This window comes from Microtus oregoni, unplaced genomic scaffold (genome assembly GCF_018167655.1).
Source record: "Microtus oregoni isolate MIOR12 unplaced genomic scaffold, Mior012 000002F_ref0000024, whole genome shotgun sequence".
Lineage (NCBI taxonomy): Eukaryota > Metazoa > Chordata > Mammalia > Rodentia > Cricetidae > Microtus > Microtus oregoni.
The window spans coordinates 33,118,333-33,133,632 of NW_024543061.1; the positions used below are offsets into that span (position 1 = coordinate 33,118,333).

Below are 15,300 nucleotides of genomic sequence, written 5' to 3' on the forward strand. Positions count from 1 at the left end.
ATCAAGTAAGAATGAAGGAATATATAGGCCATTTACTCTGTAAGTAAGGGTGGGTATCAAACAACTTCTATAGCCAAAATGTGTGCACTGGAGCAATGTCAACTGAGCTGCTCTGTGTGTTGGATAGTCATGTCATGTATGAGCTTTGGATTTTCATTGTGCTATGACACAGTGTTGACATATTGTTGGGCTGCCATTAACCCCTATGGTGGCAGCTTCTGACCGGGTGCACTCCAAGTAGGAATAGGGCTGAGCAGCTCATCTCTGCTCATGATGAACTAACTAGATCATGTGCTCACTCATTTCTCTTCAGGCCGTCACTATGGGGCTGTCAGTTGTGAAGGTTGCAAAGGTTTCTTCAAAAGGAGCGTGAGAAAGAATCTGACCTACAGCTGCCGAAGCAGCCAGGACTGTATTATCAACAAGCATCACCGAAACCGCTGCCAGTTCTGCAGGCTGAAGAAGTGCCTGGAGATGGGCATGAAAATGGAATGTGAGTAGCAGGACACCACCATGCTTGCTAAGTAAGGTGTTTACATTTGACTGTAAATGAAAGGGGAAAATAGTTTCACTGTGCTTTACCTTCTGGGGCAGCCACCTGATCCAGAGCTGACACTGCTGGGTTTGGTCAGTTTTCATGGTATGTATGAAGCCTCTTTTCTAGATGAATCAGAAAACAGGCCAAGAGGAATGGAGGGTGGGTAATGCCAGCTTCAGAATAAAGCTGAGACCAAGTCATTCTAGCCCTGCTACCAAAGAGCCCACATGGTGCCTCTCTCAATCCCTGGGCCTCATCTGTGACCCAGCACTACATTTCATTGCTATAGCCGTCACATTCTAAAGAAGGTCCCCAAGCAGGAGCAGCCACAGAAGAACTGACCCTCCTCTTAGCTCTTAACAGCCATACTTTTGAGGGGTCAGATATTCCCAAACCAGTTCCTCATCCACAAGGACCAATCATCAGGTCAGTTCTTGATGATGGAATCATAAGAACCAGATACCAAAGTAGCAACACAAGTCAAGGAGAGCAGAGTTGTGTTCTTAAGAGTACAGCAGGGATGGAGAGGAACAGAGTAAAGGCCCACACCACACTAACAGTGCTGCATGATTCCTGGGAAAATTAGAGATAATAGATTTCAGTATTGTTTCCCATTCTAGGAATGGGAGACAATGCACAACCCACTGGGGAACAAGAACTATGTTCATAACCTGTTTTAGCACAGTTAGTACAATACATACATGACTAACTTAGGGTAGGGTTGCCCTGTCATATTTTCAGGCTGTACTTATTTGTAAGCAGTGATAGGGCTAAACTGGAACAATCATAGGCAAAGTTGCAAATTCAAAGTCCAACTGCATTTCAGCTTAGTAGTAGGGCATCTTGATCCAAGGCTTCACTGCTTTCTTTTAAGAATAGTTTTTGGGATGGGGAGATAACTCAATATGTAAAGTGCCTGCTGCACTAGAAATAGGTTGTGAATTCTGATCTCCAACAATCATGTAAAAAGCTGGGTGTTGCTACTCATGCTTGTAATTCCTAGGAAACAGGTAGATCACCAAAGCTTGCTGACCAGCCATTCTATCCAATCAGTGATTTCCATGATCACTGAGAGACGCTGAAAGCAATAGTAGAAAACTCTCAATGTACATACATGTTCTGTACACCCTACCCCATCACCAAGATCTGCTTTTTAGTTGCTTGTAACAAACATACCTGTCATTTTCTAAAGTTATTTTTGTTTTAGACGTGTGTGTGTGTGTGTGTGTGTGTGTGTGTGTGTGTGTATGTGTATGTGTATCTATGTGTGTTACGTAAAGGTACTCACAGAGGACTTGGATCTCCTTCGAACTGGAATTATAGGCACTTGTGAGAGCTGTCTGATGTAAGTGCTGGGAATTGAACACTGGTCCTCTTCACAAGCAGTATGTTCTTAACTGCTAAGCCTTCTCTAGCTCCTGTATACCCATTCTTACAATAGGCTGCTGGAAGAGAAATTGCTGCATACAATTAACACCCTTTCGTTTTCTGAAACTCTTTAGGCTGGAATTGGACTCTGGAAAGGTTGCTCTGCCATTTGTGTCATGGGATAATCTCTATGAAGGGTCCACTTGAAGATAGGTATTTATCCTGGGCTGAGCCCAACTGGTTAGTGACAGAAGTAAAAAACGCAATGGACTATGTTGGTCTTCTCAGGTCACAGCAGAGTGGCAGTTTCTAAGCAGGTAGCTCCTGCCATCTCGAGCCATCTATATACTTTTAGGTTTGTATTGCAAGGAGTTATTTGATTTTTACTTTCCTTTCCATTGTTTGGAAAGCCCATGGTGATCAACACTAGAGTTACAGATTTGCTAAGAGACCACTTTATGTTAAGGTGCTTATTCATTTAAAACGTGACTGTATGTTGTAATTTAAGCTGTGCAAAGTGAACGAAAGCCCTTTGATGTGCAACGGGAGAAACCAAGCAATTGTGCTGCTTCGACTGAGAAGATCTATATCCGGAAAGACCTGAGAAGTCCTCTGATAGCCACTCCCACGTTTGTGGCAGACAAGGATGGAGCAAGGTCAGTCATACTGGCTAGAGGAAGTGCAGATATCCCTGGAAAGGACACAAACATGGCTGTCACCTGCCTGACACAGCCCTGGCATCCCTTTGAGTTCACTTAGCATTGCTGGGTGTCACTCCAGGGCACAGTTGATCCTACAGTTTAGGCTTCATTCCTGTAGGAAATGTAGCTGTCTGTAACACAAAGTACAGGCCTATTATTATTATTATTATTATTATTAATATTTTTCAATATATACAAAAGGCCCAAAGTGAAGAAAGGCCCAGATAATGCCACAAACTAGCTTGTACATTCCTTTTAACATACTGTTGAACTGGTTTTAAAGAGAACAGAAATAAGGAAAGCCAGAAATCAAAAATGTATTACACAAAAAGCTAAAGTTAAGGGTCTCTGAACAATTCTTTGAATTTTAACTTTGGGGAGAATGGCCACAATTAGTGTAGAAGGCCTAGGGATATGCATATGTTCTGTCCTCCCTCAGCCTGTAACCTGGCTTGTGAGACACTTATCAGCAAGAGCAGAGAGCTGGCCACTCTTGAGTGTTAGAGCTTTTCTCTTAGCAGACAGCCTTGCAGATTAAGTCAGGTGAATGCAGCATGAACATACTGTACAGAAAATGTTAGAAGCTACTCTGAGTTTCTTTATGTCTTAAATAGACAGACAGGTCTTCTTGATCCAGGGATGCTTGTGAATATCCAGCAGCCTTTGATACGTGAGGATGGCACAGTTCTCCTAGCCACGGATTCCAAGGTAATGCTCTCTCCTCCTGTGTGCTGTAGGCTGCTTTTCCAACTACACCTGCCCTCTTGACCATTACAGATGATGCTGAAAGCATAGTGTCCTATAGCTGTTAGCTTCTCATGATGTAGCCATTCTAGGATTTGTTCTAAAGAGTCTGCTGGCTTTTCAGACACCCCAGTCAGGGCTGACTGGCCATAATCACATTCAAAGGTTTTATTCCCTATTAATTTTTCCCCTTTTTATACTGTACTTTTTATACATACTGGCAGGCTACCAGCATGCTAAGAAAATACCTACTTTTTCTAAGGCAGCCTTTTGCAGAAGTTCCAATCCCTTTCCATTCAATAATCTGCAATAGGCTGACAAATGAGCCAGAGAGAATGAACTTGTAGATAGAGATTTCTGTTGGTCCAAGAGGTCACTCACATTGTTGTGACCTGTATTCTGTGGTCCTATCATAATTTACTAAGCAGCTTTATGCTTAAGACTTTTCTATTGATTTTAGTTTTTCATTTCTGTTACCAAAACACAGGTTTATGTGTACACACACACACACACAAAAAAAAAAAACAAAAAACCAAAACCTCACATGTACAGAGGATAGATGCATGTGCATATATTTCATGGTTTTTTTTGGCTTGCTTTTTATAATTATAAATTAAATATAATTCATAGTCCATCACCCTTGCAGTGTATAAATTTGTGGTATTTTAGTATATTTTCATGATTCTGGATTCAACCACCACCAATTCCAGAATACCCTCATCTTCCTAAAAGAAACTTATCAAACAGGCCAACCACTAATCTACTTTTTGGGCCCTTGTTTGTAACAATTATTTAATAATACATTCCACATGAAGGGAATCATGTAAGTATGGTTCCTTCACAACTTGTTTTTCATTAGTATATTATCTTTAAGGTTCATCCATGACATAGCATGTTCATTCCTTTCATTGCCACTGCCTGGCTGCCTCATGCTGTGTATCTGTTCATCACATGATTAGTATTTGGATTGTCTGTGTTTGAAGAGTAGACTTGCTGGCAATGAGCAACTTTTAAATTTAAACTTTGAGGACTGTTTATGAATGTGACTACACCAATTTGTAGACCCATCAACAATATGTTCTTTTTCCACATCTGGGAAAACATGTTTCTTTCTTGGATTAGGATCCAATTTATGTGAAGCATCACTGAGGGTTTTGTTTTGTATTTCAAGTAAAGTTGAACACATTTATTGGCCATCTGTACAACTTCTTTAGAGAAGCGTCTTAAAATCCTTGTCCCTTTTAAAATTATGTTTTTGTTGATTTGTCTTTCAAGTGAGGCTGAACAGTTATTAGTCATCTGTACATCTTCTTTGGAGAAGTGTCTTCATATCTTCATATCCCTTTTAAAATTAGGTTGTTTTTGTATTGTGTTATTGAAATCTTTCAGTATTCTCACTATTACCAGACAGGTGACTTGAAGATATTTCCTCCATTCTTCTTGGATGTTTCTTTACTACTTTCTTAATATTTCTAAAGCACAAAAGTTGTGACTAGAGAAGTCTACTTTATCTGGGGTTTTTGTTGTGTTTGTCATTTTATCACTGTATCACTGCATCACACGTGTAGATTTGTGTGTGTGTGTGACCGCAATCAAGATACAAAAAACCAAAACAAAACCTGATCCATTCTGATCCAGTGGATGGACAGAATGATCTCCCTGGTGTGATTCTTCATTCACACCTTCTAGACCCTGGCCTTGAATAAACATGATACCTTCTTCACTTCATTGCCCTTAAGTCATTCAAATGTGTGTGTTAGTTTTTTAATGTTACTATTTATTTTTTATATTACTATTACTTATTTTATAGGCTGAAACAAGCCAAGGAGCTCTGGGCACGCTGGCAAATGTAGTGACCTCTCTGGCCAACCTGAGTGAATCTTTGAACAATGGTGACACTTCAGAAATGCAGCCCGAGGACCAATCTGCAAGTGAGATTACTCGGTATGAGCCTCTCTGATACCCCGTATTCACCAGTGTTTTAAGGATGGATGCCAGCATTTGGCACTTACATTAAATATGTTTTTGTTTTTTGATGTTGGAATTGATGCCTCCTGCGTACAAGACAAGTGCTGTGCCACTGAATTACATACTTCAAAAGTACCCTAGTTGTGTAATTAAGAACTATAAAGTTGTCATAACAACCCCACACATTGCTGGTCTTAAACATTTAACTGTGAGCACCCACACTGGAAGAGGACCTGCTTATATCATGTGACATAAGGCAGTCAGAACTGTTATTCATTCCTGACACCAGGGCCTTCATCAGACAAATGTTCTTTGTCTTGAGCACTGTGTAATGAATGCATCTGCAGCAAACAGTGTATCTCTTTCCTCTTTCTGTTTCTATTTGCTTGCACCGCTTTCTGAATGCTAGTTGATGGATAGCACCAGCTGGTTCCAGGTGGCATTGGCTGGCTGCTCAGGGTATTTCTTTCCTGTAGGTTGGCCCTTGTGTTTTGCTCTTCCGTTCTAGCCTTGGTGTAAAGCCAGATAAAATACATGCTGGGAGTCATACAAGTCCTCTGCTTGGTCCTCCTGTTAATTTGCAATCAGACAGCAATATTCAAATCTAGCCATAGGGGAAAGAACATGAGATCTCAATTTTAAAGAATTCTGGTTACCTTGGGAGTGGTATTGGAAAAGGTAACATCTATGAACCTCAGCACTCACATCTATAAAGTGTAGATAATTTAGGAGTATTTAGTGTAATAATCTTAGGGTATTTACGAAAAATAAAATTATATGTGAAGATAGAAAGTACATAGCTCAGTGCCTAAATATACAATGAAGAAGATCTTTGTTGTAATAGAAGCGGCGGGGCTGCGTCCCCAGCACCCTGGCCGCCTGGCTAGCTTATGCCCCGAAATAACACACAAATTATATTCTTTTAAACACTGCTTGGCCCATTAGCTCTAGCCCTTACTGGCTAATTCTGATATCCCGATCAACCCATCTCTAATAAACTGTGTAGCACCGGTCTTACAGGAAAGATTCAGCATGTCTGACCCGGTGGCTTGCTTCATCGCGTGCATCTGCCTGGGAGAGGGAAGCATGGCCTCTGAGCTCACTTCCTCTTCCTCCCAGAATTCTGTTCTGTTTACTCCTCCCACCTATGTTTTAACCTATGAGGACCAACTAGTTTCTTTATTATAATTAACCAATGACCTTCCTCCATCAGATCTTCACTGCCTTCTGAGTGGAACTGATTGTCTCCATTTGTTGCTTCTTTAAGTAGAATCAGCTGGAGCTCTCTTACTGACTTGCCCTGGGTTTCTGCTTTGTTTTTGTTCACAGGGCATTTGACACCTTAGCTAAAGCACTGAATACCACAGATAGTGCTTCACCTCCAAGCCTGGCAGATGGGATAGATGCTAGTGGAGGAGGGAGCATCCATGTCATCAGCAGAGACCAGTCAACACCCATTATTGAAGTTGAAGGCCCCCTCCTTTCAGACACACACGTTACATTTAAGGTGAGTACACAAAATTAACAGGTGCCACCTGCCTCCCCAGTATGCTGGAGTCAGGTACCTTGCTATGAGCCCATTTTCTTTATTTTTGGTTTCCCCTCCCCCCAAGGAAAGGTTTTACTGTAACAGCTCTGATTTTTCTAGAACTCAACTTTGTAGACTGGCCTTGAACTCAGAGGTCTGCTTGCCTCTGCTTCCTGAGTGTTGGGATTAAAGGTGTGTGCCACTACCGCCTAGTATGAGCTCATTTTTTAATTGTGGCAGAATCTTGAATTTCAAAGCATATTCCTGTTCCTTCTTTATACAACTGTTTCATAGTGCCATTGATTCTGAAGTGACCCTCCAATAAGTGTGGCACATCACTGCCAAAATAGACTGCCATAGTACTAGCCACTAAGGATCAAAGACTGGCTGCTCTGCCTCTTTCTTCCTGTGACAGCCTGACTCCAACATAAGCTCAGGTGGGCACCTTGTTGCCTCTCTACTATGTAGAGAAGTCATCAAATAAACTCGTTAGCAAGTAGGCAGCTAGACTTTGATATGAAGCATGTTGCCCACTAGAGCCGTAGCCACCGCACCATCTTTGAAGAATATTAGTAGGTCCTCAGTCTTTCCCATGCACTTTCTGTGTCTGCCTTACTGACAGGGCATCAGCAGGCTTTCCAGTCTGTAGTCTCCAGAATGAGTCTCGTCTCAGTGCTCTGTACTGGAGAGATTAGTCAGTCACTTGAGTAGATAGGGTCTCTGACTATAGCTGCCCAAGGCTTACTTCTCAGGTTGCTTTCCAGAGTAATAGAGAGCCCTTGTGAACATCAGAGCATCTGGAACCCTGGCAGGCTGTTCTTCCAATGAAATCTTATCTTCCCATATGGACTTTTGCCCAGCACCTTTTCATTATCTTGAAGTCACCTTTAAAAACACTTGTCAGTGGATTCAGACAAGTAACAATATAGTTGCGGGTGAGAGCTGTTGAAGGTATCTTTGATGAGTGAGCTGGAAAGTGTCCTCTGAACCTGCAAGACTCAAGTCACTGAGCAAGAAACCATAGAAGCTGGTGACAGCCATGGCTACAAGGCTCCATGGACACATACTTCACTAATGACATGTCTTTGGAAGTTCTTTGAGATCTGAGACAGCTACTTTGACTGTTACCTTTGTTGACATAGGAAAGGGATATGTTGACGGTGGCACTTGCCCGTCTTTTAGCTTGTGACACAATGCTTCCTATTCCAGCTTACGATGCCCAGCCCTATGCCAGAGTACCTCAATGTGCATTACATCTGCGAGTCTGCATCCCGCCTGCTTTTCCTCTCCATGCATTGGGCAAGGTCTATCCCAGCCTTCCAGGCACTTGGGTAAGTGGCCTTTATTCCTGGGTGTTCTTGAGTAGTGGTATTCTCCTTTCAAGAATGGCCAAGGTCTCTGAGGGCCTTTCCAGTGTGATTGTTCTGGTTTACCTTATTCAGAGACCAAAGTTTTATTAAATGTAGTCAGTAGACTGAGGAAACAGTACTTCTTGTATGCTGTAAGGACTTATTGCTAGAAGCTGTGTCTGGCCTTTGATCAGATGAATATATCAGAGTACTGGTTTGTGTTCACACACCCCCTGCCAGTGTTGGCCAGCCTGTGTCATTGTTGCAGGAAGCCCATCCTGCTTACTTGTTCATGAACATCACTGTACTTGGTGATCCTGTTTCCTTGTCATTCCCAATACGAGCTCTGCTACTGTGCTAAGTAACTAATGTCCAGTTGGAGCAGGCTGCCATTGTGACTTATATCTGGCTGGAACATAACAGTCACATGAAACTGGAATGTAGTGAATGGCTACATGCTGCAGGGTAACCAGCACAGGTTATATATATATGTAAGAAATATATATATTCTTCTGGTTGTTCATTGGTTCACAGCACTGGCCTAGGGTAAGAGATCCAGGTTGAGAATCATAATAGCATTTGGCAGTTGTAAGGTTGTAGGAAAGTCATTTAATTCACGTGAACTCTATGACAATAGCCTGCTCTTGATGCCATCTGGGAGATAGTTTACATCTCAGGGTTATCAGTACTGTTAGGTGAAGATGTCCTGATGTGTGGCTAAACAGTGATGCTCCCACTTCCCTGAGTGGGCTTTTTTTTTTGTTGTTGTTGTTGTTATTTGTTTCCATTAGAACAATATGAAACCTCCTCCGGAGTTTCTTTGCCCAGAGTAGCACATTTTAAAGGGGTTATTATAAATTCATACATTGTCAGGATAGTGATCCTAACAGAATAAAGGCTGTACTTGAGACATGGAATGGCTCTATGTAGCTAGGCTGAAGCAACTAGAAGATACATCTCTGTCTAGAAAAGCCAGTTTCTGCAGCTTTCTGACAACTAGGGAAATAACAGGTTTTGCAGTGTGCCACCTACAGTAATTCTCATGAGTATTAACTAAACAAAGAACTACTTCAGTTCCAGCACTAGCTCTTTTCCCTGCCAGCACTGTTAATGGAGTTTCTGCTCTTCTGAATCTGTAGTCAGTGTTTGTCATTTGATTCCAGCTTCTCATCTTTGCTAGAGGGCCTGAGTCACAGACACCATATACCCAGAGCCAAGCTAGGACTTAATTAGTATATAGAATGTTATGGGGAACGAACTTTATTGGAGAAGTAGGGGATATGGCTTTGTGGTAGAATGTTTGCTTTATTTATGCAATCCCACAAAAACAAACTTTAGAGGGGTTGTGTACACATGTATGTGTGTGTGCATGCCTGTGTGTAGGAGAAAAGACAACCTCAGGTATTTTATACCTGTATACTTTTTGAAACACAGTCTCTCATTAGCCTGATACTCTCCACATAGGCTTAGTTGTCTAGCAAGAGAGTGCTATGGATCTTCCATCTGTTGCAACCTCCCCAGCGATAGGATTTTAAGTGTGTATCACTACTACTTCTATGCCTGGCTTAATAAATTTTAAGAAAACCTTAATATGACATGCCTTTTAAAGTTTTTAGCCAGGTATAATGGTGCGTGCCTTTAGTCTCAGCACTCAGGAGACACAGACAGGAGGATTTAGCTAGTCTGGTCTACATAGTGAGACTCTATCTCATAATGTAGGTTGGCCTCAAATTGTCTATGTAGCTGAAGACAACCTTGTACTTCTAATGATCTTACCTCACTTCCTGAGTGCTGGAATGACAAGTGTACCACCCAGTTTTACTCGGCTTTCTGTGTGCCAGACAAGAATTCTACCTTGAGAGTCTGTTGAACCCTTATTGTAAGTTTTTTATTTCTGAGGCTTGGGACATGGCTCAGTAAAGAGCCTGTTTAGAAGTGTAAACACCTAAATTCAGATCCCTAGGACCCATGTAAAAGCCAGGCATAAAAGTATATGTCTGTAAAACCCAAAACTGGACAGGTAAAGTTAAGAGATTCCCCTGGAGCTCAGAGACCAGCCTGCCTAGCCAAATCAGTAAGCATCAGATTCAGTAAGAGACCCTGTCTCAAAAATAAGGTGAAACATGGAAGACATAAGAATAAGGTGAAGTTGAGGAAGACATCTAATGTTGACCTTTGGCCTAAATGCAAATGTACATATGCGCGCATATATATATAAATGTTTTTCTTTTTTAACTATGTATGTCACAGCTTGCATGTGGCGAGCAGAGGAATATTTGGAGGAATTGATTCTCTCTACCATGTGGATTTTAGGGATAGAACTCAGGTCACTAGGCTTACTGGCAAGCATCTTTATCTGTTGGGCCATCTTGCTAGCCCTAAGAAGTCTTAAGAGAATAATTTATCATCTCTTCATGGACTTACTCAAGGACTTGGTCATCTTCCTGGGAATGACCCTGGACATATAATAGACCATTGCCATACCTTTGCTACATGGTGGATGGTGTTGAGGCTTTGAACCCATACAGCTGACATACTTAAGAGTCATCCACATGCTTCACACCCAGCCTTATCCTTATGTTCCTAGACAGGACTGCAATACCAGCCTGGTGCGGGCCTGCTGGAATGAGCTTTTCACTCTTGGCCTAGCCCAGTGTGCCCAGGTCATGAGTCTCTCCACCATCCTGGCAGCCATTGTCAACCACCTGCAGAACAGCATCCAGGAAGGTAGGTCCTAGAGATATGGGAGTAGAATGTATCTTGATCCAATTTGTACCTGGATAACAAAATTCAGCCTGTGTCAGAGCTGACCCAGCTGTTCTTCATGAATGCATAACTATCCTCTAGTAAGAGCTGCAGTGGCCATCTAATATTTGATGGTCAAGTAGAATAGCAGCTGGGGCAGTAGAATACTCATTATGGCCCTGCAGAAGCTAGCCCATATGAACTGAGGTATGCTGTCATAAAGGAATTACCCCTTGGCAACTACAGGCTGAATTAGCTGCATTACTGAAGCAAGTGTGGACAAGGCAGCTAACTTAAGTACCTTTTTTTTTTAAGATTAATTTATTTATTATGTATACAGCATTCTGTCTGGATGTTTTGCCAACAGGCCAGAAGAGGGAGTCAGATCTCATAGATGGTTGTGAGCCATCATGTGGTTGCTGGGAATTGAACTCAGGACCTCTGGAAGAGCAGCCTGTACTCTTAACCGCTAAGCCATCTCTCCAGCTCCAGTACCCTTTTTTAAAAAATAAAACTTTTTATTTCGTGTGTGCGCCTGAGTATGCCTGCACCACATATGTACAGTGCCCACAGAGATCTAAAGAACGTATCAAATCTCCTAGAAGTGACATTATAGATTATTGCGAACTGTTGTGTAGTGCTGGGAATTGAAACCAAGTCCTCTACATGAGCAGTGAGTGCTCTTTAACTCTTGAACCATCTCTCCAGGCACAAGCACCTCTTACCACTTCACTTTCATCTGGAAATACAGCTCTTGACCAGCTTGAAATGACATGGTTCTCTTTAGAAAGTGAACTTAACCTTCATTTGTCTGTGTAGCTCCTTAAAAGACTGGATTTATTCTTAGCAGTTTTCCTCAGGGGCTCTATATTTGTTTCTAGATAAGCTTTCTGGTGACCGGATAAAGCAAGTCATGGAGCACATCTGGAAGCTGCAGGAATTCTGTAACAGCATGGCGAAACTGGATATAGACGGCTATGAGTACGCATACCTTAAAGCTATAGTTCTCTTTAGCCCCGGTAAGATATGTGGAGGGACTTGTGACACTTTGCACTGTGTCTACTGATGTTTCTGAATACGGCCATGTTGTCATCAGTTGTGTAGGAGAGCCCTTCAATGTTTTACATACCCCAGTGTGTTCAGAATAAGCGCTTTGCTATCTAGCTAGCATCACTACAGCATTTGTTAAATCCTTGCCTTTATAGCACTGAAGAAATGTGCCTGGGGATTCATGTTGTAACCAAGACATTGGCCAAATAAGACCGCCATCCTGTGGTCCTTTTTGTTTGGGCTCTGCGGTTTCCAGGTTCTCTGAGCACATAAAATCCAAGCAGACTGAAACACAGCTTTACTATCTCTGTGGATAGCAATAGCTACTAGGCCTGACTATTCCTGGTGGAAAGAAAAGATGCCTGGACTGGCTTCACATTCTTCATCTCTATAGCTGTTCTCAAAGCCTCTGGAGAAGTCACTAGGGCTGATCATTTACCTCAACAGCAAGGGCTGAAAGTAGCATAACCTTTCTCTTCTTTCTCAGACTCCTCACTCTAAAACAAAAGTATCTATTAAAAAGGAGTTATTATGTAATTAAACATCTAGAAAGAGATGGTTCCTCACATATCTTTTAAAATTTGTGTTTCCTAGTGTAGCAAACAGCAAGAAGTATAGAGCCAATGCAGGGGCTGATTAGGTGGGGTAGTTAGGCTCCAAGTAGGAGTCAACAACCTAGGTGTTTCTTACTGCCTTGGAAAAATAGAGGCAAAGACAGTATTCTGACAACTTCCCAGTTCACTGAGCCAGCCTTCAGAGTTTAATTGCTTATATTTGATAAGTTTATCAAATTAAGAATAAAAAGAAAGATTAAGATGTCTATGACACTTTGTAAATACAAAGAGAAACTTGAGGTTACTTTTCTGTTTTCAGATCATCCAGGTTTGACGGGCACAAGCCAGATTGAGAAATTTCAGGAGAAGGCACAGATGGAGCTACAGGACTATGTTCAGAAAACCTACTCAGAAGACACATACAGGTGAAGCATGGGTCCCTGCCCAACATAGACAGGGGTGAGTGTGGCTGGGTCAGATTCTAGCAATTTGGCAGAGCCTCCATTAGATTACTGACATCTCCAGGTGTAGAGGTAAGAATGTGTAAGTATAAGAGAATGCTAGTTGGGAAGCTTGAGACTACTGGTGATAGCCAGAAAGGGAGTGCTTTCCTGAACCTAATTCCATGAGGCTCGGTTCTCACACTTTACAGAGGTGCTCAGCACCCATGGGGAAAGGCAACACTAGAGTATTTGACAGAAATGAAATCTGGCCTCTGTAAAGGAGGGGAGTGAGTTACATAAGGTAATTTTAACAATAGGGTGTGTGTATTAGCCTAATACAGATTTAGACAGTATTAATAGTTGATCTGCCAAACAACAGAATGCATGGCAAGCTTTTCCAGGTCAAATTTTTAACTCTACCTTTCCTCCAAAGTAAACAAATCAACAATCCAGAAAGACATTTAGCCTGCTTTCCCCAGTCTTGTGTCCTCTGTGTAGAATTCTGTTGTAGGCTCACTGAGCCACCAGGACTTCCTCTCCTGTCCTGTGCTTCTCAAAGGAAATGCTGCTGTACCAGTCAGTGGCTCTGGTAGGTTTTTCTGTCTAAAGTCAAAAGAATTTTATGCCCATCTTTTTTGCCTACATGCAAATTCCCCAAACCAACTTCCACTAGGATCACTGAAGACCTGGAGTCACACATGTAGAGAGTGACTTCAGTCTCTGGTACACAGAGAATGAGATTGTCTGCTTAAGCACCCATTCCCATAATTCCAGTCTGGCCTGGTACGCAAGGAAATTGTTCTCTTAGGAGGCCACAGTACTCCCATAGTTCCCGTGGTCCATAGATGTCTCATTTTGAAGCCTGAGCCTTTCGTGGCCCAGTCATGGACCAGGGAAAGAGGGTAGAGATGAAGACACCATGGGATTCAGGGCCAAAAATGAAGAAAGCTTCCCTATAGACATCAGAAACACACTTAGGCATTTCTTCAGGGGAGGACTTTCATATGTATAGCATATTCTACTGCAATTCTTTGTCTGTCTGTGTAAATATGTGGGTACATGAGCAAGGTGCCTCATTGGATTTCAGAGGACAAACCTTGGAAGTTTTCTTTCATCTTGGGGCTTAAACACATGGTCAGGCTCTTTGGCATCCTTCTTTACCTACTAAGTTACATGGTCCCTGTAACTCACTTTTCAGGCTTTCCAATCCTGTGCTTTTTTCATATTAGTTCTCCTGAAGTACCCTGGCTTGCCTCATCATTCAGCCTCTGAGGCCCAGCTTCAGGAATTCCAACCTGATTTGCTTTGCTGACTTCGTGGGACCACTTGATCTGTTCAGCTTCTTAGATCTTGTGTGGTGTCTTTACACCTTTACCCTCAGGACTGAAGCACAGAGACAGAGGGTGACTGAATGAATGAATGAATGGGTAGTATCTCAGGAGTATGGAAAGTATATATCTTAATTAAAAAAAGATTGATGACAGAGTCTCACTATGCTGAGATTGAATACACTTGGTAGACCAGGCCAGCCTCACACTCATAGAAATCCATCTCCCTTGCCTCCCAAGTGCTGGAATTAAAGGTATCTACCACTATGCATGGGACATACTTCCTTTTTGTGTGTCTGTGTTGGTGCTGTGGGGTTCTGGGAATCAAATTCAGGTTAAAATTAACCTTGGCAATTGGACCTTTACCCACTAAGCCATCTTATCAGCTTCCTACTCCCGTTTTTAAAAACAAGGGGCTAGAGCAGTATTTCTCTACCTTCCTAATGCTGTGACCCTTTAATGCAGTTCCTCATGTTGTGGTCCCCCCCCCCCCCAAGCCATAGAGGCAGGCAGACCTCTGAGAGTTCGAGGCTAGCCTGGTCTACAGAGCTAGTTTCAGAAAAGCCAAGGCTGCCTTGAAAAACAAAACAAAATTTGTTGGTGCTTCATAACTGTAGTTTTGTCGTTATGAATTGTAAACATCTGCTTTTTTTTTTTTTTGATGGTCTTAGGCCACCCCTGTGAAAAGGTCATTTATCCTTACCTCCCCACCCCCAAGGGGTCTTGACCAACAGGTTGAAAACCACTGGGCTAGAGAGATGGATCAACAGGGTACTTACTGCCCTTGCAGAGGACCAGGTTTCAGTTCCCCAGAACCCACATGGTGGCTTATATACCTGTCTGTAACTCAGTATCCAAGGATCAAACATCCTCTTCTGACCTCTGTAGGCATTTGGTATTCATGTGATGTATATACATATATGCAGGTAAAACATTCATACACATAAATCTAAATTTTTTTTTCATAAACAACTTAGGCACTGT

General features: G+C 42.1%; 1 protein-coding gene across 5 annotated transcripts in view; it reads left to right on the plus strand.

Annotated features, from left to right (window-relative positions):
* Positions 1-15,300, plus strand: part of Nr2c2 (nuclear receptor subfamily 2 group C member 2) — a 69,381-nt gene that overhangs the window by 47,671 nt on the left and 6,410 nt on the right. For 3 of the 5 annotated variants that reach the window (XM_041639496.1, XM_041639501.1, XM_041639518.1), the window contains 9 exons: positions 314-493; positions 2,415-2,562; positions 3,222-3,315; positions 5,162-5,295; positions 6,649-6,826; positions 8,057-8,178; positions 10,784-10,923; positions 11,823-11,960; positions 12,865-12,970. In XM_041639496.1, the coding sequence (XP_041495430.1) occupies positions 314-493; positions 2,415-2,562; positions 3,222-3,315; positions 5,162-5,295; positions 6,649-6,826; positions 8,057-8,178; positions 10,784-10,923; positions 11,823-11,960; positions 12,865-12,970 (1,240 nt within the window). Of the gene's footprint in view, positions 1-313; positions 494-2,414; positions 2,563-3,221; positions 3,316-5,161; positions 5,296-6,648; positions 6,827-8,056; positions 8,179-10,783; positions 10,924-11,822; positions 11,961-12,864; positions 12,971-14,217; positions 14,389-15,300 lie in introns of those variants that run through there. The other 2 variants (XM_041639508.1, XR_005973140.1) reach the window with 2 other exon arrangements.